General features: G+C 44.9%; 1 protein-coding gene across 1 annotated transcript in view; it reads left to right on the top strand.

Annotated features, from left to right (window-relative positions):
- NAE1 (NEDD8 activating enzyme E1 subunit 1) overlaps nt 1-23,599 on the top strand; it is a 152,077-nt gene that overhangs the window by 60,593 nt on the left and 67,885 nt on the right. Inside the window, exons 14-16 of the mRNA XM_078668391.1 lie at nt 4,302-4,377; nt 7,221-7,260; nt 13,757-13,843. Of these exons, the coding sequence (XP_078524517.1) occupies nt 4,302-4,377; nt 7,221-7,260; nt 13,757-13,843 (203 nt within the window). The remainder of the gene's footprint in view (nt 1-4,301; nt 4,378-7,220; nt 7,261-13,756; nt 13,844-23,599) is intronic.

Here is a 23,599-nt window from a genome sequence, read left to right as displayed (position 1 = left end):
TCATGCTCACCGCTTGTAAAATAACTTCGGGGGGGATTTGTGGGGGGAGAGGGAATTGATTATTTTAATCCTTTGAAGTATGCAGGGGGGGGAGACACACAATTGTTCAAGGAGGCCAAGCCTTCTGTTACTGCAGCTAAAGAGATGACTCCCTTTTCCATGTTAATCTCATGCACCAAACCCTCAGTACTCAATCCTATCTGAGAGGAGGGGGCTTTTACCGTGTCATCATAAGCAAGCTCAACATTTGATGCTCTATTTTTCCCCCTTTCCCAGAGATTGAAAAACTGACAAGTGCCCTTAAGTTGCACAACATGATTAACCTTGTTGCGAAGTGGATTTGATTTTGTTTTGGAACACGACCTCCCAACCAATAGTCTCCCAGACCTACGTTTTTTGGCCGTCATTTCAAATAAATCTAGGGAGGGCACAAGGTAGCGCGGGAACAGTAATGCACAATAAGACAGTCACAGACCTACGATTAAACGTTAACCCAAAATAGAATATTCTTTAAGGGGGGGGGGCACAGCCTTCTTCAGCCTCAGAGGGCCTGCCCTTTGCCCGGGCTTAGCCCCGGGCTGAGTCCCGCGTGCGTCCCGCGATACGCGTTGGGAATTCAATTAAGTACAAGATGGAGATAGGGGCGGAGCACGCCCGGGAAGAGGCACCAGCTGTGGGTGGAAGGGAGAATGCTGGTCCTCGCAGTCCCGGGCGCCCGCTCTGTTTCCTCACAATCAGGAACTTTTCCCCCGTGCAGTCCCGGCCTCACAGCGCCCAATATCAAGCAACACGGCAGGAGTTTAAAAGCGTCTCCAGGCAAGGTAAAACAGAAATCCAAGGGTCCAACAACTGCTGCGAGCGGGGGCCGCGAGCAGTAATGAGGCGGTAGATGGGGGCGGAGCACGCCCGGCAAGAGGCACCAGCTGTGGGTGGAAGGGAGAATGCTGGTCCTCGCAGTCCCGGGCGCCCGCTCTGTTTCCTCACAATCAGGAACTTTTCCCCCGTGCAGTCCCGGCCTCACAGTGCCCAATATCAAGCAACACGGCAGGAGTTTAAAAGCGTCTCCAGGCAAGGTAAAACAGAAATCCAAGGGTCCAACAACTGCTGCGAGCGGCTCCCGCGAAGCGGGGGCCGCGAGCAGTAATGAGGCGGTAGATGGGGGCGGAGCACGCCAGGGAAGAGGCACCAGCTGTGGGTGGAAGGGAGAATGCTGGTCCTCGCAGTCCCGGGCGCCCGCTCTGTTTCCTCACAATCAGGAACTTTTCCCCCGTGCAGTCCCGGCCTCACAGCGCCCAAAATCAAGCAACACGGCAGGAGTTTAAAAGCGTCTCCAGGCAAGGTAAAACAGAAATCCAAGGGTCCAACAACTGCTGCGAGCGGCTGCCGCGAAGCGGGGGCCGAGAGCAGTAATGAGGCGGTAGATGGGGGCGGAGCACGCCCGGGAAGAGGCACCAGCTGTGGGTGGAAGGGAGAATGCTGGTCCTCGCAGTCCCGGGCGCCCGCTCTGTTTCCTCACAATCAGGAACTTTTCCCCCGTGCAGTCCCGGCCTCACAGTGCCCAATATCAAGCAACACGGCAGGAGTTTAAAAGCGTCTCCAGGCAAGGTAAAACAGAAATCCAAGGGTCCAACAACTGCTGCGAGCGGCTCCCGCGAAGCGGGGGCCGCGAGCAGTAATGAGGCGGTAGATGGGGGCGGAGCACGCCCGGGAAGAGGCACCAGCTGTGGGTGGAAGGGAGAATGCTGGTCCTCGCAGTCCCGGGCGCCCGCTCTGTTTCCTCACAATCAGGAACTTTTCCCCCGTGCAGTCCCGGCCTCACAGCGCCCAATATCAAGCAACACGGCAGGAGTTTAAAAGCGTCTCCAGGCAAGGTAAAACAGAAATCCAAGGGTCCAACAACTGCTGCGAGCGGCTGCCGCGAAGCGGGGACCGAGAGCAGTAATGAGGCGGTAGATGGGGGCGGAGCACGCCCGGGAAGAGGCACCAGCTGTGGGTGGAAGGGAGAATGCTGGTCCTCGCAGTCCCGGGCGCCCGCTCTGTTTCCTCACAATCAGGAACTTTTCCCCCGTGCAGTCCCGGCCTCACAGTGCCCAATATCAAGCAACACGGCAGGAGTTTAAAAGCGTCTCCAGGCAAGGTAAAACAGAAATCCAAGGGTCCAACAACTGCTGCGAGCGGCTCCCGCGAAGCGGGGGCCGAGAGCATTAATGAGGCGGTAGATGGGGGCGGAGCACGCCCGGGAAGAGGCACCAGCTGTGGGTGGAAGGGAGAATGCTGGTCCTCGCAGTCCCGGGCGCCCGCTCTGTTTCCTCACAATCAGGAACTTTTCCCCCGTGCAGTCCCGGCCTCACAGCGCCCAATATCAAGCAACACGGCAGGAGTTTAAAAGCGTCTCCAGGCAAGGTAAAACAGAAATCCAAGGGTCCAACAACTGCTGCGAGCGGCTGCCGCGAAGCGGGGACCGAGAGCAGTAATGAGGCGGTAGATGGGGGCGGAGCACGCCCGGGAAGAGGCACCAGCTGTGGGTGGAAGGGAGAATGCTGGTCCTCGCAGTCCCGGGCGCCCGCTCTGTTTCCTCACAATCAGGAACTTTTCCCCCGTGCAGTCCCGGCCTCACAGTGCCCAATATCAAGCAACACGGCAGGAGTTTAAAAGCGTCTCCAGGCAAGGTAAAACAGAAATCCAAGGGTCCAACAACTGCTGCGAGCGGCTCCCGCGAAGCGGGGGCCGCGAGCAGTAATGAGGCGGTAGATGGGGGCGGAGCACGCCCGGGAAGAGGCACCAGCTGCGGGTGGAAGGGAGAATGCTGGTCCACGCAGTCCCGGGCGCCCGCTCTGTTTCCTCACAATCAGGAACTTTTCCCCCGTGCAGTCCCGGCCTCACAGTGCCCAATATCAAGCAACACGGCAGGAGTTTAAAAGCGTCTCCAGGCAAGGTAAAACAGAAATCCAAGGGTCCAACAACTGCTGCGAGCGGCTCCCGCGAAGCGGGGGCCGAGAGCAGTAATGAGGCGGTAGATGGGGGCGGAGCACGCCCGGGAAGAGGCACCAGCTGTGGGTGGAAGGGAGAATGCTGGTCCACGCAGTCCCGGGCGCCCGCTCTGTTTCCTCACAATCAGGAACTTTTCCCCCGTGCAGTCCCGGCCTCACAGTGCCCAATATCAAGCAACACGGCAGGAGTTTAAAAGCGTCTCCAGGCAAGGTAAAACAGAAATCCAAGGGTCCAACAACTGCTGCGAGCGGCTCCCGCGAAGCGGGGGCCGCGAGCAGTAATGAGGCGGTAGATGGGGGCGGAGCACGCCTGGGAAGAGGCACCAGCTGCGGGTGGAAGGGAGAATGCTGGTCCACGCAGTCCCGGGCGCCCGCTCTGTTTCCTCACAATCAGGAACTTTTCCCCCGTGCAGTCCCGGCCTCACAGCGCCCAATATCAAGCAACACGGCAGGAGTTTAAAAGCATCTCCAGGCAAGGTAAAACAGAAATCCAAGGGTCCAACAACTGCTGCGAGCGGCACCCATCCATAGCCTTTGCTAATCCCTATAAGGGACTCCCACTCTAAATCGAGCATTGAGAGATGGATTGTCTAGACCTCCGACACCAAGGCAAAGCGCACACACTCCCCGCTCTACCCCATCCCAGAGCACTGTCCACGCTCAAAAGGATGCCACCACGGCTATCCTGGATAGCCTCATGCTAGCTGATATTTGCAAAGATGCCACCTGGACAACACACACATGTTCATTAAATACTCCTGTGTGGTTATTCTAGCCCACCCACAGGCGATGGTTGGTCAGACATTGTAAAGAACTTTACTCCAAATATCTGCATCAGCTGCTTACTGGCCACAGCTTTTGGGATAAACAGCTTTGCAGAGCATGTGTATTTACAGCTGCACATCTACGAACGGAAAATGTTACCCTGCAAGCATCTGTTCGAGTGTGGGTGATGTGGTCATACTTCTTGAGGCCCTTGATGATGCATGCTGTGGGAGTGTATTATTCCCATAAAGGGTCCCAGTGTGGCAAGAGTCTGAAGATGTGGAGCAGGGCATTGCCTCATTCATCTGCAAGAGTATGACGACTTTAACAGCAGTTCTGAAGTCATTATCGCAGAGAAATTATTTAACTTCTCTTAGTAGACAGAGCTCGTACCCGGCCTTGCTGGTTTTCTTGGTGATGTGTTCCTTCAGGGTGAGTGTGTGTCCAGGATGAATCTGAGTGACTTGCCGAATTCACATTCCACAGTGAGTTACTCAACTAACTGTCCTTCATTCAGTAAACTAGGTTAATGTTTTGCCATTTCAGATACAGAGATCGAGCTAAAAAAGATGCAGCAGATGTTGGTGCCCATGTTGCCAGACTATTAGTCTCAATAGGAAAGGTATTTGACTTCCTTCTTTCTGTTTCTGTTTTAAATAACTGTACTGTTGAGCCATCACAACTTTATTCAGTTATTACCACATGCATGTGTTAGTAATTATAGCTCATGTTAGGGTGGTTCATTGCTATATGAAGCTAGTTAAGCCTCAAAACCGCAATGAAACCTACACATAGATTGACTTAACACTTTTTGGGGTAGCCAAGTATAGAATCCGATATTTGTAGAGCTTAACACTGTATGTAGGGCCTTACCCTTTCTTTTCACTCCTCTGTATTATATATTGATTGCATTAGGCCAGTCTGCAAATCAAAAAGTTTTAATAAATTTACGCAACCATATCTCTGTTTGCCTGTTTCAAAGTCAAGTATTAAATATTGTAAAATCTACATGGATTTCTTGAAGATGATCCAGTCGTACCGCTCCGGGCAGACTGTGCCCCCACAACATGGTATTCCAGGGAAATCTTGATTTAACTGACATTTGCAGGTCAGGAACATGGACTTATGTCCACGTATTTACTAAACATTGTGTTGCTTTACAGTGCTCAAGTTGGTCACCGTTTCAAATACAAGGTTTCTTCTTATGTTATTTTATGCCAATAATGCTTATGGGGAAAGAGCGTGTAGTTCTTTATAGTTTATGCCAAGCCCATGAAGAAATAACAACGTATTGATTAATTAATTTATTCATGGCCATTCGTTAAACACAAAATACACTCTCTGTGAGCCTCTTGGAGGTAAGCAGACAGTTGTATTGAGCTGCACCAGAATCCGCGAACAGAAAATGTTACTTGACCGTTTCAACCATGTCTCTCCTACCTTCTCAAGGATGAAATAGTAGAAGTACTGAAATATAAAACACAGACTTATGATGAGGAGAAAATGTACAAACTCGGAATAGCAATGTGTCTCCCCTCGAGTTGTGGGATTCTGGGTGAATGTGACCATATCATTTGGGCCACGCTTCATAACGAAGCCTAAGACTTGGACCTTTATTTAGATTCATTAAAAATTAGTGAATGCCCCCTTCACTCGACTTCGGGTTCCACTGCCTCATTTAGAGATAGCACAACCACATGTATTTCTGCTAATGGAAACAGTTTGCAGTTTTTTCCCCCTTTGTGCAGACACCCTGAAAGGCATGGCTTAAATGAATAGCAGCAGTGTTCTCCATATATTGGGAGAAATTGTCCTATGAATATGGGACAGTGAGATTTGTGTTGTTCATAAACACAAGCCCTGGTTTGTGGGCATATGTGTTTTAGTGTTAATGTCCCTCATGGCGGAGAACTTTGTCTGAAGAGGACGTGCTGCAGTTGGTAATTACAGTCATTCTGTGACATCTTGATTCTCAGTCCACATCTCTCAGACCATATATTTTGAAAGAGCCTTTTGCTTCTGTATCTTTGTCCCCACCCTGATCTAGATATATCTGATAAGTTATCTCGCATGTTGGATCTGAAGATGCAGAAGTAGGTGCCATACCTCTTCCTTTAATATATTTTGCAAGTTGTCTCAAGTGCTAGTGTTTCTTATGCCCATCAACAGGAGAAGACTGATACTAGACAGAATCCTAGTGCAGGTATTTAAAAATGCAGCCCCACAGGAAGGAGTGAGGCAGAAGAATAGAATTGGTGTAGCCCAAATATCCAATATTTAGAGTACACCTACTATAGAAGAATGGCTTCAGGGCATAGACTGGTGCCTCTAGGCTGAGACAGCTCTCTATGATGAATAGGAAGATGGGGAATGTATATGCCTAACCTTAAGAATCATGACACCGGTCTGAAAGGAATTGCTGGGAATATAGCACATGTTCTGTAAACAGATCTGCTGTGTATCACGAGTTTGTCTTTTATGGTTGATGAATCATTATATAGCAATAAATGCATAAAAAAAAGAATGGGATTGTTAATTAAATAAATCGTTATGAAGGTGATGAATGAAGTGTCTGTTTGCCATTTCCTTCGTTGTAGAGGATCCAGTTTTTATCTTATGAGCTCCAGCTAAGGCTAATTTTTAGAGCCGTTGGGTTTCACGCCGGGTTGTGTGGGAATTAGTGTATTGATTGAAATAAAATTTTATATTCTAGAACAAACTGTTTAGGAGGATAACTGTAGGAGAAGTGAACATTTAAAATAGAAAGACTTGGGTTAGTAAGCCTGGCAGTAGGGAGACCATTAATGGACTAGGGAACAGAGGCAGGTCCATGTAGCAGAATACTTGTCTTGGAAAAGAATATGACATCTGAGGAGTGGTTTTCACTAAGAAGAGAGTAATTTGTAAAATACCCGTTGAAAATACGATTCCATTGCCCTATTTAGAAGGCCTGCCAACTTTGCTTCTGCAGTATGAATGGCAAGTTAGGTGTACTGGATCAGTGGCTGGATACTTTGGCTGCCATGACGCCTTTCTCTGTAAGTGGATAAAGAAAAAATCCTTAGGATAAAGCTTCAAACATAAAGCGTGAAGTAAGAGGGAAATACTGGACTACGATGCATTCACACAAATTGATCGAACCAGTGCGGCTCATGGATTCAGTTTGTTTCCTCTATTTCTTTGTGATCCACCTGAAACTGCCAGCAATCGGAACCTGGGTAGCATACAGCTGGTACTGATATAGGCAGATAATATGACACTAGAGGCCAAGCTGTAGCAAAAAAACGGATGCTATTCCTGGATTATTGGCCTCGGTGTATTAATAAAACCAATGTCGTGAGAGTGTAAATGGGGATATGCTGAAGTAAAACAGTTTAACTACCCGGGCTTTCGCCTCAAGCAAAGTGGATGGTGGCTAGCACATGCAAAGTGTGTTTCATTGCACTGTTTGTGTTTTCATTGCAGCCTCCAGAAAGTATTTCACAGAAGGACATCAGATTATTTTGTAAGTTTGTGTGTGTGTTTTCTTTTATCATTTTATTTGTGGAAAGTGCATTTTATAGTCTATTTTGGTCTAGCTCATTAAACATCTCACATGAAAAATACATTACATTTGGCTCATATTCTATTCTACATTTTTCACTGGTACAATTGATTGAAAAATATCACTGATTATAGAATGTGTCATATTGGTGCTTCACAGTATCTTCTGGAACCAAGTCCCTCTTTCAAAATAACATAAAAGGCTTAAGTTATTTCTCTTTAGTCATTTTTATTTTTACGTTTTGGGATCAAACCAAACGTGTAGTGTTTTACATTCTGGGTATTGAAGTGAATTTTGCTGCTGAAAAGGTTGCCTACTGACCAAACGAGCTCAGTTGTTTTACTGATTAGGCAAGAACAGATTTTCTCAGCAGTACAAGTTACTGTGCACAGTCAGTATTGCACATCGCAACCGCTTTTTAGGTCTCGCCTAGCGTTGCAGCGCGCAAGCACTGCTCTCCCTGCGAGGCTTCTTGTACGTGGGATTTTCTAGAAGTTCTGTTTAAGCCCTGCCCTTCATTCTCATTGGGTCGTGTCAGCATTTATGCTAAACGCTGGCCTCCCATTGAAAAGGAGGTTTTTAGATTACCGCCCTGTCTCCTTTTGAGACGGCCCAACCAGACTCGATCATGTACTAGCGGAGATTACACGGTGAGCTTTATCTGGTGGGTGAGCCATCGCGCTTTCACTCTTTCACTTTAAGTGAAAGCGCACTGCAAATATAAAAAAGCGGCTGCCTTTCTGGTGAGCGCTTGTTTTAATAGTGTAGAGATTGGAGTAACTCGAGGGAAACTGTAGAGACCCAGACAGGATCGTAATACAGCCAGGAGAGGCACAAAATGAATGCTTCAAAGATTGCGGTCAGCAGCGCTGATGTGATTTGCCGCCGGCTCGGTGTCTCTTGGCACTGTGGCATGACATAAATAACGGAAACCTGGTGACGAAATCTGAAAATGGCTTTTAAATAGGTTTCATGTGATTTAACTTGTGTTTTGATGGAAGCTGTCCTGCAAGCAAAGCGAAACTCTGGCTTGCAAGTTTAAGGCCTGGGTGTGATGGCTGCCTCTCCCGCTGTGGAGACATCAAAAGCGGTGCCACGGTGCCCAGACATGAGCCATGTCGGAAAAAATACCCTCATCCGGGGCTGTGCTTCGACAGTGCCCAGACAGGGATTTTTCCATGGCTGGTTCTGCATGTGAACATGTAATGTTGCCAAAGAGTTGGGAAACATCTTGCAGACAGGTAACGAAATGGGGACAAACTTTGTTTAACTTTGTAGATAGGTGGCAGTGGGGTACCATGGATGGAATGGGCACATCCTGTATTTATTATGTATGTATTTTGTGCATCACTGCATGTGAACAAGCAGCATCGCTAGTTACAGACACATGAAGAGAGATTTCCTCTGTGTTGCTGGGAGGTTTTCTGACGCAATGCTATTGCAAGGACCTACTACGGTTGGGGCGCTGACGGGGCGGGGTGGGGTGACTTGTAGAACAGTGGAGAATAAGGGGTAATAAATGCCCAGTATCGGTAGCAAAAACAACAACGTAGTTCCTAGAGGCTGTAGCGAGACCAGCTGGTTGGCAAAGGGATGGATAGGAACAGGAGACCTGTTTTTTTGGGGGAGAAGAAAATACTTCATAAGTTACATCAAAATACATGGGGATTATATAAGAGCCTTCGCATGTTCTTTGCCCTCTCAGCACTGCTGGGAGGCTCGTTGTGCAACCAGTCCTGGGGTTTTCCATAACGGCGCTCCATAAGTCTTTTTTTGTTTTTCGGTGCCTTCGTATTTGACGCTTTTCATCCTTCCAACAACTGTGTGAGTGTGATCAAGAAGAACGTCAGTTCCGGTCCCAATATGCCAGTGACGTGTATTCCTGGGCTCAATATGTCTCTCCATGCGCCGATTTCTGAAGATCCCTTTTCCAGTGTCTGTCTCCATTTATCAGTCTATTCCCCCCTCTCCCTCCGCCAGTGTATTCTCGGACCTAGTTTCAATGTGCTCCCTGTCCAAGTGTTAGTATATTTAGTGTCACTGTGACTGTTGTGTATACCTGGCTGCATGTGTTACCTGTACACTCATTCCTCTATAACCAGGGCCTCTGGAATTATGCGGCAGCAGACTATCTAATTATGCGGCAGATCTGACTAAGATATGCAACAAAAACGGCAAATCGAGCGGCGTAGTGCAGCACATTTTGTGATGGCATTACTTAATTATTTTGTCATTTGTTCTCAGGTTAACATTGTCTGGGAAAATGTTTTACCTCATCAGTATCAGTTTAACACCCAAATAAAGCAACACATGTCACCGCTTTTTGTTGTTGTTTTATTTATGCTTTTATTGCAAAGAACCAAGTCAGCAACATATGAAATAATAAAATATATCGTGGATCAATGCAACATAGACAAATACTAGATTTGTTTAGCATACCCATTAGAGGCTTCTCTGCCCCCGTGTTGCTGCAGTAACTTTTGATCTGCTTGACCTAGCGACATTTTTTTGACAAAAACTACAGATTATGCAGAACATCATAGATTGTGTGCTAAATTAATAATTTATGCAGAAAACGCACTGAGCACAAAAATCACATAATTCCAGTGGCCCAGTCTATAACGCATATCTGTGCTGGTATGTGGCCAATCAAGTTTTGGAGAGAGGTTTATGCTAATCATCGTCATTTATAAAACTGTTGTTATACAAAACAAAACTTATAAAATTAAATATATTCTGTTTCTAATAGAGCCTGGTATAATTAGGAGTGTTTGTACTACAAAATGCATTAGGCTGTAAAGCACACAGCAGCATTTTATGAACAAGCATTTGCAGTGCAATAGGTCTTGCATTTGCGAGAGTTTAAGCTATTGCCTTTGGAAATGACAATGCCTTTTATTTATCGGTTTTCAAAACCAACACGCAGATAAAAGGTTTGTCATTTACAATGCCAATAGCTAAAATTTTCAAAGCCAACACACAAAAAAAGGTTTGTCATTTACAACGCCAATAGCTCAAACCTTTGCAAATGCGAGACCTATTGCATTGCAAATGCTTCTTCCTTTCTGCCGTTTGGCCGGCCTCCTCATGAGAACACTTTTTAATCTACTCTTCTATACCATACAGAGTTCATGTTTGCTAGTCTCCACTGATCATTTAAGCAAATGCTAACAGTCTTGAGTGCCTTATTGCGGGCTTGTCAGCAAACACATCTAGCATTTTACCTGACATGGCAGCATCAAAACAAACATATTCTACTAATGTAACCCTTATCTTCTTTTACCAAACCTCTTACTGGTTTGGCGTATGTCACTACAGCATTTCTTTATGCTTTGTGTGTGCATTTTTGTGGCAGTAGTAATCTTAACCTATTTTACTAAGAATTGGTTAACTACTTGCCAACCAGAGAAGGGCATATTGAAGAACTCACAATTAGTTTAACATTGATCTTTATATCCTATTTTGATCAAATGATGGATGACATATGGGCAGTATTTATGTGCAACTTAAAGATATAATTATAACAAGGGCCGCTGGAACTATGCGATTGTGTGGCTGCAGAGTTCTTCGCATAGTTATAGATTTGGCACATTTGCCACACAATCCATCATCTGCTTCATAACCTGCATATTTTAACAAAGTTGCCAGTGCCAGCCTTCCTTCCCTCGGGCACGCTGCAGGGGACGCAGACCGAGCCCAGCCATCCAATTAATGCATGAGTCACGCGCCTACCCAGGCCTCGCTCTGGCCTCCGGTCTTCCTGCTACCTCCTCCCCGCCTCTCCTTCTGGTTTACTCACTTCCCCTCTTCCACTCACAGCCCGAACCCGACCCAAAGGCATCACACAAGGACACGTTCATTTTTGTAGGCACGGGGAGAGCAAGTGACTTGCGCAGAATCACAGGACGTTCAATGGAGTTTCCAAACGCGGCTTCCCAATTCCAAAGCCGGAAGCTCAGGCCCGTGCGCCATATCCTCTCCCGGTCGGCACCTTAGAGTCTGGCGGGACATGGGCGTGGCTAAAGAGCAGCAGCCAAACACGCAGCGTTTATACAGTGTCCTTTATTGCTGGAAATGTACTGCAAACATGGAAACCGCACAGGGCTGTGTTACAATCTCAAGTGGGGGCTGCCCCGAATTCCACGCATAGATCTCACTCCACTCCATTGTTATGTTTTATGTTGTTAGTGTACTCATTGTGTGTTCTGTCATGGGCATTTTGTTTTGTTAAGCTACTTTTTGGTGTATTACTATTTTGTATTGCTCATGCACGAGCACATCCCCAAGCCTTCTGCCTGCCTCCTGCCTTGTTGTCTAAGCCTCGCATGACTTCAAAGGCTCCCCCAGCGTGCGCTCGGCCGGCCTCTGGCATTTCTCCTCCCCTAATTATTCACTTCACTTTTCACGGCCGCCAGGTCGTGACTCACTCGCATTTCTCCTCCCACCAGCCCATCGCAGCCTGCCCAGCCTGTGCCGTCTCTCCCTACCCCTTAACCCTTCACCCTGCCCCCACCACCTCTCGATATTGCTGCTTGTTCTGGTGCTGTGCTTCGAAACTGTATAGAACGATGGAATCCTACCATTTGTTATTTTTTTCAGGGAGGAAAGGGTACTCTGTTTTCCCCCAGCAAACATTACCCCACGAATTGGAGTTTGGATTTTTTATCTCGGATTGAAAAACGGAAAAAACGATTTACATGTAGTGTCTACTTTTTTAGGTCTCGCTGAGCCAACGCACACACACAACCAAACACACACACAACCCCACACACACAACCCCACACACACAACACACACACAACCACACACATAAAACCCCACACACACCCACCACACACACAACCACACACACACACCACACGCACACACACAACCACCCACATAAAACCCCACACACACCCACCACACACACAACCACACACACACACACCACACGCACACACCACACGCACACACAAAACCACACACACACACAACCACACTCAACCACACAACCACACACAACCCCAAACACAACACACACAACCCGAACACAGCACACACAACCACACACAACTCCACACACAACCACACACACACACAACCACACATACATACAACTACACACACAACCACATACACAACACACAACAACACACAACTATATATCTATCTATCGCCCTCCCTCTATCTATCGCCCTCCCTCTATCTATCTATCACCCTCACTCTTATCTATCTATCTATCGCACTCACTCTTATCTATCTATCGCACTCACTCTATCTATCTATCGCATCACCACAGCATCACTCAGCACCACCATAGAATCACTCAGGGGCACTACAACATCACTATGCGCTACTACAGCATTACTGAACACCACAGCATCACTCATCCCCACCAGAACATCACTCCGCGCCACCACAGCATCAATCTGTGCAACCATTCAACAACAACTGGTTCAAATACGTTCTCTCAATGTTTCAAGCTTTATTACAAATGTCACAAAAAGATGTTAATATTTCACTTCTGTTCTTGGATTTTCGTGACAATAAAATACACTGAACATAATCTTCACAAAAGTTATTTACAAAAGTTAAAGCTATTGCCATTATAAATTACAATAACTTTTATTTAAGTACTAATTATTTAAAAAAATTAAAAGCCATTGTTATTTGTAATATCAATACATCTAAGTCACGTAAATACCACACATATTGCATTACAAATGCTATAGGTGTCACATTTGCGAAAGTTAAAACTATTGGCATTGTAAATGACAAAGCTATTAATTTCGCTACTTTCAAAACCAAAACATAAATAAAATATTTGTCATTTACAATACCAATAGCTCAAACTTTCCTAATGCGAGACCTATTGCATTGCAAATGCTTGTTGTTGCTTATTGCTATATTGGTAAACTGGTAGTAAAGAGGTGCAACCAATGCCCAAACAGTGTAAAAGTGACAAAATAATGAAGTATTACTATAGCAAAATACGCCGCATTGCACCGCATAATTTGACTTTTCTTGCTGCATAATTTACTCAACCCTGCCCCATAATTTGATCATCGTTACCGCTTAATTCCAGTGGCCCTGATTATAAGAGATTCTTGCGTACTATTTTTACAGAAACTGTTGCGTGTTTAGTGTGCTTTATAATGTGTTGTCTCATTGAAAAAAAGTGCAGAAATTGTTCCCTTTTGCCATAAGGTGACCTATTTTAAAATTTGTCAGGTGCACGTTTGTTGCCCAACATCTTCCATTTACTGAAAGATAGTTTGGAAAATATCATTCACTACTCTGCTTCATATAGTTTATGTGTTCATATAATGTTCTCAGCACCACGTCATTCATAAAAGTTCCATTAAGTAGAACTTTAAATGTAGACTTATAAGATAAAAGGGAAGACTTTGAAAGAGTAAAACCTAACCTGAGATGCTAATCGTCCTTATTCGCTCTCTTTTTTTGTCATCGTCAGGCAGAAACGCAGCATTTCTTCGATTAGTAAGGTGCCGTTCTCTAGCTGAAGAATATGGTTTGGATACTATGAAGAAGGATGAAATTGGTGAGTAGATAGTTTATGATCACTTCTTTAGTTATCATTTTTAGGTAGAAATGCAAAAGTTGAAGAGGACGTTTACTCTTTTAAATTAGGTTTCTTAAATTGTTTTGTAGAAAGTGGTAAAGTAATAGAAATTATATGATATTTTAAAGATTCAGAAAGGCACAGATGGATTCTAGTTTGAAATTATGAAATCTTTGTATACTATGTATTTGTAAGAGTCTGAAGCTGTTCCTAGTGTTGTTACATGTCACCATTGATAAACAAAGCTTCCTCAAATTCACACCCTGGGCATCATTCTCCCATGTGATTTGTGGGCTCGGAAAAGTTTCTTCTTGACATGAATGACTTTATAAAGTTTCCTGCGGAGAGTCAGTATGACACCTGAGGCCAGCCCTAAGCCCCACAACATTTATGCCTCCTTCAAATTCTGTTTTCTGCCATCTGATTTGAATTCATCTGTGCCCCAATTGAAAGCGATGGATAATTTTGGGAAACTCTGCTGTTTTATTGGGTGCCTTGCTTCGGAACTGAAGAAATGTGTGATGTCATTGCAGGGTGCATTATTATTTCAGCACCTCACATGCTGCAGACTTTCAAAATCGGATGTGGTAGAAGTTGCATGGAATGACAGAAATTGTGTTTTTACTATGGCTTTGTTCAGAGTTTTCAAGGATGAGTTTACACTTTTTAAGTTCTGCCCACTGTATACCCATTATTGACATTATTAAATTGTGAGCTCAGTGTGTTAATTTATACCTCTGTTGACCACAGTGGCACAGCCTTGCTAAGCTTTTCAACTGAAAACCCTACAGAAATGCTAGATGTTTGATGCTATGTTGTTGGGAGTTGTTTTAAGTGGTGCATGGCTTTTGGGTCCGCATTTCGGGGATTGGGCATTGGCATTTAAGAGCAAATCTCAGATGTTGCAGGCTGTGAAAGCACCAAAGTGTGTGCCAAAAAACCCCAAATTCTTCAGTCTGCCATATGGCTAGGTCATGAGGGTAGGATACATTAAAATCTCATTGATAAGCCCAGAGGTGTTGAAAAACCCATATAAGACATATTTCTATACCCTCTACTTTAAAAACACACAAAGGAGGCCTGTCTCCTCTGCGCAAAACAAACTTCAAAGACATGGTGTTAAAAAGTGGCAGGTAGAGGCCCAATAAAGACCAGCACACCGAATCTTCCCCTCAAAGTAATACAAAAAATAATTCTGCACTTTTCACCCTAAGTGGAATGGGTATGCCCAGACATGGGTCCCTTGCTCTCTGTGCCACTGGATTCAAGCTAGCCTGACTGATGAGGGGTAATGCTCCGAAACCGGTTCCAGGATGCTTGTTTCTGGTCCAGGGAGAACTGGCCTGGCAGTTCGGGCTGGACTATTCCCATGAGGAAAAGGGTCAAGACCAATGTTCTCTCTAATTGTGTTCTTCTTTGTGTGGCAGAGTAAGGTCTCTTTGCACTGCAGCCAAGGCTGTGTGCGCCAAGAACCCGACCGCGTGTGTAGACCAGGGCTTTTTGGTATGAAAAAACTAGGGGATCTCTCAAAGGGATGTAACGATGCAATTTAGGGTGTGGTTTAAAAGCAATTAAGCTAAAAATATGTATATAGCATAGTGTGCCACCCGACTAATATTTTGCTGCTTCTGTCATCGCATCCAGATATATAATTCAAGTAAGATTACACCTACAAGACGCCAGGACTGTTGGCTTTGTTAATGGTTGTTTTTTTGCATAAAGTTGTATATAATATTGAAAATGCTTCCGCTCTTGCGGTAGAGGTTGTGGCTTAATGCTCGAGCTGCCGACTTAGGAGATGGCTTTTGAGTCTCTGGTCAGCATAACATCCTATGATTCTGGGCAAATCAATGAATCTCCCCAAGCATACCATATTAAAAAAGCAATAATAAAAAATCATGTAAAGTGCTCCAATACTTTTGGGTTGAGTTCACACTATATAAAAACTTGCTGCATTTCTTTTCTAAATGTGGGGCTGATGGTTTGCCTTTTGAAATAATTTACACCTGCACTTGATAGGGTGGGATTGCTTTGCTCAAAGTTTGTGAAAAACCCCATGGGCATTTGAAGCCTGGGACACTCTCTCCCTGCCTACGGGCAAAACTATACTCTCCCGGAAATAGAGTGAGTTTATGTAGCTTATGATAATATCAAGCATGGATTTACACTCTTAAATCAAAAAAATATGCACACCTAAACTTTAACCAGATGCGTTTATTTTCTTGCTGTAGGGCAGATTGTGGACCTTTTGAAAGGCTCACAAGCAGTCCTGCAGCCGCGCTCTATTTAGAAAATAGCAAGTACAGAAGCATTTTCTGCCTTTCGGCATACAAACACTTCTCCTGGATGTGCTATGTGCGCGCGTTTCACACACAGCACTGGGCACTCTGGAAAACAAAGGTGCGCGCGCACCTTACTGGGAACAGTGGTCAGAATGTACAATCCAGTTTTTGCCATTGGTCATAGGATTACCTTAGACGGTTCTGAAGAACTTTAAGGATCTTGTTAGAGCAAAGGCAGTAATGTCTAGGGCAGATATATAGTTCAAGGCATCTCCCAGTAACCCTCTCTAAATTATAGAGGACAAGCTGACTGTCCATACATTCCTTCCTGATTATTCAACACCTGTCGGGGGATGGGTGGAAAGAAGGTTTTCACTCTCGCTGAATGAAAAATCAACTCAGATCCGTGGTTCCTAGTGGTAGTCCAGCAGGGCTACTACCTTGAATTTCATACCACCCCACATTACATACAACCATGTTGTGACAACCTCCGTCAAGACCATAAAGCGGTCACAGTGTTCCTGCAGAAGGGTGCCTTAAGACCCAGCCCCTGTGTCAACAAGCAAAGGGAGTTTACTCACTATGCTTCCCCATTCTAAAGGACTGTTTAGTCCACACCTTACTAGATCTGAGGCCGCTTGATTGATACATCCAGTTGAAACATTTCCACTTGAACACTCTCCAGGATGTCATGCTTATACTCCGACAAGGCAACTTCATTACCACATTATATTTCAAAGAGGTGCCTTTTCACATCCCTGTAACCCTCCTCAAGTATATATAGTTTGTCATAAGTGGACAACAATAGCAGCTCACAATTTAGGGTCACCGCAACCCCAAGGCGCTTCACAACTTGTGTGGCATTGGTGGTCTTATCAGTGCAGAGCATGCTTTTACTTATTCTCATACCGCAACAACTGGATGATAAAGAGCAGCAGCACACAGTAATGTCTAGCACACACCCAGACAGCCGTAAACCTGCTCTATAGACTACATTTCAAAGTAAATAACAAGAAGTCTCATCTTCAACCCCAACTGATTCAGCTCATCTTTGAATCCATTCTCAACATTCTCATAGGGAGAGCATACCCTGGCAGCAGACAGTGATGCCATTTCATCAGCTGTTGTCTCTATATCATACCTCTTGTGCAGTAACTGCAAGAGTGGTAATCATGCTCGTAGGTATGATGGCATCATGTGTAGTGATTGCTGCACATTCCAGGTTGCACATGTGCCAACTCCAGCAGTGCCTCGCCAATCAATCGTCAGAGGCGGCAGGTCAGTAAGAGTGGTAATCATGCTCGTAGGTATGATGGCATCATGTGTAGTGATTGCTGCACATTCCAGGTTGCACATGGGCCAACTCCAGCAGTGCCTCGCCAATCAATCGTCAGAGGCGGCAGGTCAGTGAGAAGTTCTAGTATTGATAAAGGGCAGTACTTGGTGCACTTTGCATTGAGGGAACTCCAAAAATGTTGATGGTTAGGCCTTTTGTGGACCACCTCCCACACATCACTCGTGGGGTGGAGGGGAGTGGTGCACATTTACATAATTTGGCAGTACAGGGCACTTTGATCCCCCTCCTTCACCAGGTGAGGCAAATCAATTACCTGGAAGTCATGACCACTTTCCTCGCCTTCAAAGCCTTTTACTTCATGATACACCACAAGATAGTATTTGTATGCACAGACAACATGACTGCTAGACTACATTCAGTAACTGTGGAGCACACTCTTTAACCTCTTTCCAGCCAGGTCTTAAAGGATTTGGCATCAGCCAATGTGCTGTCATGTACATCTTCTGGCAGAACACCTCCCAGAGGTGGACAACGATTTTGTCTACCTCCTAAGCAGGACACATTAGCTAATTCCATGAGTGGGAACTCCATCCACTAGTCCTCCACAGATACTTCTGCCTGTGGAACACCCACTGAACCCCTCACCCCCTTCCGATCTATGCACCACCCCAGAAAATGCAAATTGCAAAGCTTCATCTACAGGTACTCATCCATGGGCAGTGCTTATGGATGAATTGGCCAGGGCTTTTCCACTTCTCCCACTCATTCTATACGTGGTCAGCAAGATGAGGCAGGGCTCCACAACCAAAAATACACACCTGATGCAACAGCATAAAAATATACTTGGGGTGATCAGTCATATTTAGAATCGAAGAGAAAGCCTCACCCTCATCATAGTGGCATGCTTCATCATAGGTGATTCATCCCACATGACAGAATAGTACTGTCCGGTCACTGATGGGGAGTTCAGAATAAGTGTTTGTTGGATAAGCAAGAGATCCAGGTCACTGTTAAACCTGCCTCCACGTATACCCAAAAGGATTCCTTTTTATTCATGGGTACATAGGACAGGATTAAAAAACGAAAATTAGATGCATGCTGAAAATTATGAACCTGTCATTCTTCATAACTGCCAACATTTTTCGGGCCCCAAAAAAGAGCCCTCACATGGTTTCAGGTCTTCGTCAGGCTGATGGGTTTCTTAGTTTAACAGCATAATCTACCTGTGTGAGGATAAGACTAAGTCTTACATTACCAGTGGTTCTAGAATTTTTATACCCAAACGTTTTGGATAATTGGGTAACGTGGTCTCTGCAGAAGGGGAGGTCACACATTCTTCAAGAACTGTATTCCGCTGGAAACCTTCAGTGCTTCTGACGGCTGAACACCTCACTCTCATATCTTTGACTTGGGTGAGAGAATTCAGGGCCAGACCAGGCAGCCACACCCAGCAAGCTCAGCTTTGCCATATGGAACCTTACGTCTTAGAATTTGGATAGTTACGAGTGTATGGCTTTCCTACAGAAGGTACAAGGCACTGTTCTGCAGCCAACAGGAAAAGGTTCGTCCTTATTTGTATTGCTATGTGTTTCATTTTCACCTCCATAAGGCAGGTTTAGCATATACGTCTACACAACTTCACTTACATACATACAATACAGGGAACACACATCTGTTTCGCTTTCCTGTAGCAAAGGAACATGGAGGGACTCAAAAGGATTATACCCCCCCAAGAACCCCACCTCTACTTGCTTGGAACTTCAATGAGTGCTTACAAAGCTTATGGGGCCCCCTTTTGAACTACCTCACTCATGTCTCCTTCAGTTCTTCCATGGAAATTTACTTTTATGGCAACAGTAACTTCCCTCAGACGAATTAGTGTACTGCAAGCTTTTACTATTCTAAAGCCAGATATGCAATTGCACAGGGATAGGGTGGTTCTTAGGACAATCCCCAAGTTCTTACCTAAAGTGGTGTAAACTTTACAACTGAATCTGACAATTGAGCTGCATTTTACTTCCACAGCCTGATATGATATTATACTCCTTAGATGTAAAACTGGTGCTCATGTGCTATGTTGATAGGACCAATTTTGAAAGACAAATTACAACTCTGTGGCCTTTGCTATACCTTACAAAAGACAATCTGTTTCAAAGGCAGGTATTGCAAGGTGACTTTTAAAATGCATTAAATTATGCTAAGGCGAAGCGGGTCCTTCCTGTAATTCCATGGGCACGCTATATGTAAAAAAGGAGCCACCATGGCTTTCTTGGGTAATATTAAGTGATCAGATATTTGAAATAGCTGCAACTTGGTCAACGCACACACCTTCTCATAAAGCATTACTGTGTGTGTTTATATTAGCTCATCAACAAGCGATGGTAGGACAGGCTGTATTAAGTACCTTGTTTCAGAAATCTGCATCATCTGCCCATTATCCAACCTTTACAGGTGATGCAAAGCATGTGTATCTATAGCCACACATGTTACAAACAGAAAATGTTACCCTATAAGCATCTGTTCGTAGAACGTAGCACTGTAGGTTCACATGTACACACCATCTTCCCCAAAAGTGTTCAGTCATAGTATTTTTGTTACGTTAAATGCACATCTATTATTAACTAACTATGCACAGAACACCTGCCTACTTTTCTATGCCCTCTATATAGTATTTCAGCCGCTGAGCAAAAAGCAGTCTATGGTTGGATTTGGTACCCACATGCATGGTCACACAGCATCCCTGTGTGACTAGAACCTTTTTCGAAGAAAAATAACTTGTAATTTCCAAGCCCAACACTAGACGGCTGTATACCCAGCATGTGAATCTACAGCACTACACACTATGAACAGATGCTAATAGGTTAAGTAACATTTTCCCTTACATTAAATCTCCAACAAAGAATCCTTAGGACCTGAGAATGGGCTGTTGTGTTTTTTCTCCATTTAATGAGTAGGCTTTATGCCAGGTGGGACTTCAACCCTGTTGGTCCAAGCCGTTCAAACTAATTACCACCTGCAACATTAAAATGCTTTTTTTTCAATTTAAAAATGGAACCATTCTTAATGCACACATTCTTAATGCCCACTAAATCCGTAAGGGCGTTTCTCAAGTATCTCCGATTGAAACGCCGAATGAGAGAGAGACGGTTGCTCTACCTCAAAAATAGTGATCGAAAAGTGGCACATATACGATTAATTCCGAGATTCCCCACCGGCTGGTGGATGAATCAGATGCATAAATAGCAGATGATGTGGTGAAGAGAAAGGTTTTGGAAGAGTGATTACTTCGAAGCAGGAAACATTGTCGGCTGACAGTTTCTCCTTCCCTCGTCTTATAGAAAGAGACGTAGGTTATTGAGTGCGACAGGTTGTCCAGTCGTTGTGTAGTCCTGATGAAGACCCGAGCTGGTTGCGAAAAACAAGCACCGTAAAACAGGGTCGAAACGTCGACGTATTAACACCTACCAGTTGCTACTTAGTTCCAACCTCAAATAGAAAAATATAAGAGGGTTGCAACCAATGTACAGTAATTTTTTGGACTGGTTTTTAATTTTTGTAATATATGTATAGTTGTTGAATCGCAGTGAATGTCATTTCCTTCTTGTTTTCACTTTCATGCACTTTAATCACGTATAAGCTCATTGTTTGTTTTTTGTTTTGCTCTTAGGAAGTTTTGTTTAGGACAACCTTTTAAATGTATGTATAACAGAGATATTTGTACAACTAATATCTTCTAAAACAATGAAATATATAGGATTAAATCCAAAGAATGGTGTGTTCGTTTAGTTTGTAATTTGATATTTGTAACTTTGAAGTAACAGTGCAAATACTCCCCCTTTTTTGTCATAAGGACAACCAAAAGAAAATATTTCTTCCCAACAGAACCATTGTTGCATATATACACTAAATCTGAAAGGCACATACATAAGGTGAAAACTACATTTGTCTCGGGAAACATTCCTTATATTCAATTGGGACTAGGTGGGGCTTAGGATTTACCCATCCTTTGTTCCAAGGCTATGTACTGCATTTAATTTAATTAAGGAGATTTATCGCCCAGTTTTTTTTCTGTGCTTGGGTACTTTCTCAGCTGAGAGATTGGAAAAACCTCAATTTTTGATGGGTACTTCTCACCACATATTCTATCCCCAGGTGCCAGACTGAATCTGGAAATGTTACCGGCAGTGATCCTGCATGCCTTTAGGTGGCATCATTCAGCTCCGCGTCAGTGTCACTCCTCTCTGAAATGACAAGTGGAACTGCATATAAGCCACACCCATGGGCGCTGCGGTCAATGTCCTTTATTTCTACGTGTTCAGACAGGGAGCTCTGCTCCAATTTTCTTCAATGGTCAACCAATATTTTTCTTGACATTTTTTTGCAGTGTAAATGGAAAGGGTCCCAGCCCTGAAGGCAACCAAGTTTAAGCCTTATAGGTACTGTTGCAATTAAATCTGTGACAGACCCCCATGAGATGTTCTCTGGTTTGTCAAACAATTATATGGCTGTAATGACGGTGCACTGATGAACCCAAAAGCCAACCAAAATGGACATGTGAAGCTCTGCACAGATCCCTCTCCCAAGTTAAGATAGTGGACCTGCTCACTGTCCTGCTCTCGCTCCCAAAGCCGCTCCCGAGGCCTATCTTCCTCAAGGTCAAAATCTTCTGGTAAGTCTAAGAAAAACATAAATATTCCAAGTGAGACTCTACCCCTTCCTGCCATGCTCTGAAAAATGCACGAGGGCAACATTGTGCCTCACAGACTTTGTCCCACTCAGAGTATCGGATTCCTTCTCTGGTTCTGATGCACCCTGAATTTCCTGAGCTAGTTGCAACCATCTGAGTGACTCTGCTGCATTTATTTGACACGCTTCTGGTTCCTTCTGGTTCCCTCTGGCATGCCTATGGGCGCCATTGATCCACAGGGTCTTCCATTCAAGTTACTGGAGACTGAATGGTAGCAATGGACCTGGAGGATGCTTATTTCCACTTTACTGTCCTGCAGGCTCACAGACGTTATCTCCGGTTTCAGTATGCCGTTCTGCCTTTTGGCCTTACCAGTTCCCTTCAGGTGTTCCCAAAAGTGATGGTGGGGACCGCTGCACATGTTAGGAGTTCAGGGGTATCAGTCTTCCCTTACTTCAGTGACTGACAGCTGAAGGCTGGCTTTCCAGTCAGCTGTGACCCTGCCAGGTGATGGTAAATCTCTGGGGTTCTCAAATAATTTGCTCAAGTCGCACCTTGCACCACCATAGAGACTCCTTCATCGGGCCATTTTTGGAAATGGTGCACTTTCATGCCTTGCCTCTGTACCAACTAGTTTGGGACATTTTGGCTATGATCCCAATATTTCAGCCTCTGCCCTGGGTCTCGGTGAAGATGACTCTGAGGCTTCTTTGCCTGTTTGTTTCCTGGATTGTACTTGCCAATCTTGTCAGGTGGAACATGCACATTTTGCAGTGCATCTGTGCAAAAGACCTGCAGTGGACCAAAAGCAGGACCCTCTCCTTGCCTCCCCAAGAGTTGACGGTGTTGACATATGCATCTCTTCTGAGTTTGAGAGGACATCTGGGAGAGGTGGAGATCAGAGGACTCTGGTCTAGAGCAGAGGACTCTGGTCTAGAGCAGAGACCTGCCTCCACATCAGCCTATTGGTGTTGCAACCAGTTCACTTGGCGCAGAAAGCCTTCCTGTCATACATCGAAGAGAGGTTGGTACAGTTTCTCACAGACACCACTACCATGTGATACTGCAACAGGCAGGGCACTGTGTGGGTCCTAAGGTCTGGGCCAAGAAGCTGTCTGCTTATGGAGATAACTGGCTTACCAGAGATTTCCTGGTGGGATCTTTAAACTCCTGAGTGGATGAGCTCATCCGCTGGCTCTAAGCGAATCACGAATAGTGATTCTATCTGAAAGTGGAACAGGGCTTCTTCCAGCATTAAGAAGAAACCTGACTCAGCTTCTTTGCCCCCTCTGAGAAAGGGCAAATTTAGCACTTTTTGGAGTCTCCATGGAGGCACTCCCTTGGCACACACTCTGATGAGAGTGGAGCACAGGACTTCTGTATACCATTCCTGCAACCACCTCCCCAGTCCCCATATTCTGAAGATCAGGAATGACGGGAACCAAACCATCCTAGTGGCTCTGAATTGG

This window comes from Lissotriton helveticus, chromosome 12 (assembly GCF_964261635.1).
Source record: "Lissotriton helveticus chromosome 12, aLisHel1.1, whole genome shotgun sequence".
Taxonomy (NCBI): domain Eukaryota; kingdom Metazoa; phylum Chordata; class Amphibia; order Caudata; family Salamandridae; genus Lissotriton; species Lissotriton helveticus.
The sequence above is the reverse complement of the archived record's forward strand: the minus strand, read 5'-3'. Positions and strand labels throughout refer to the sequence as shown.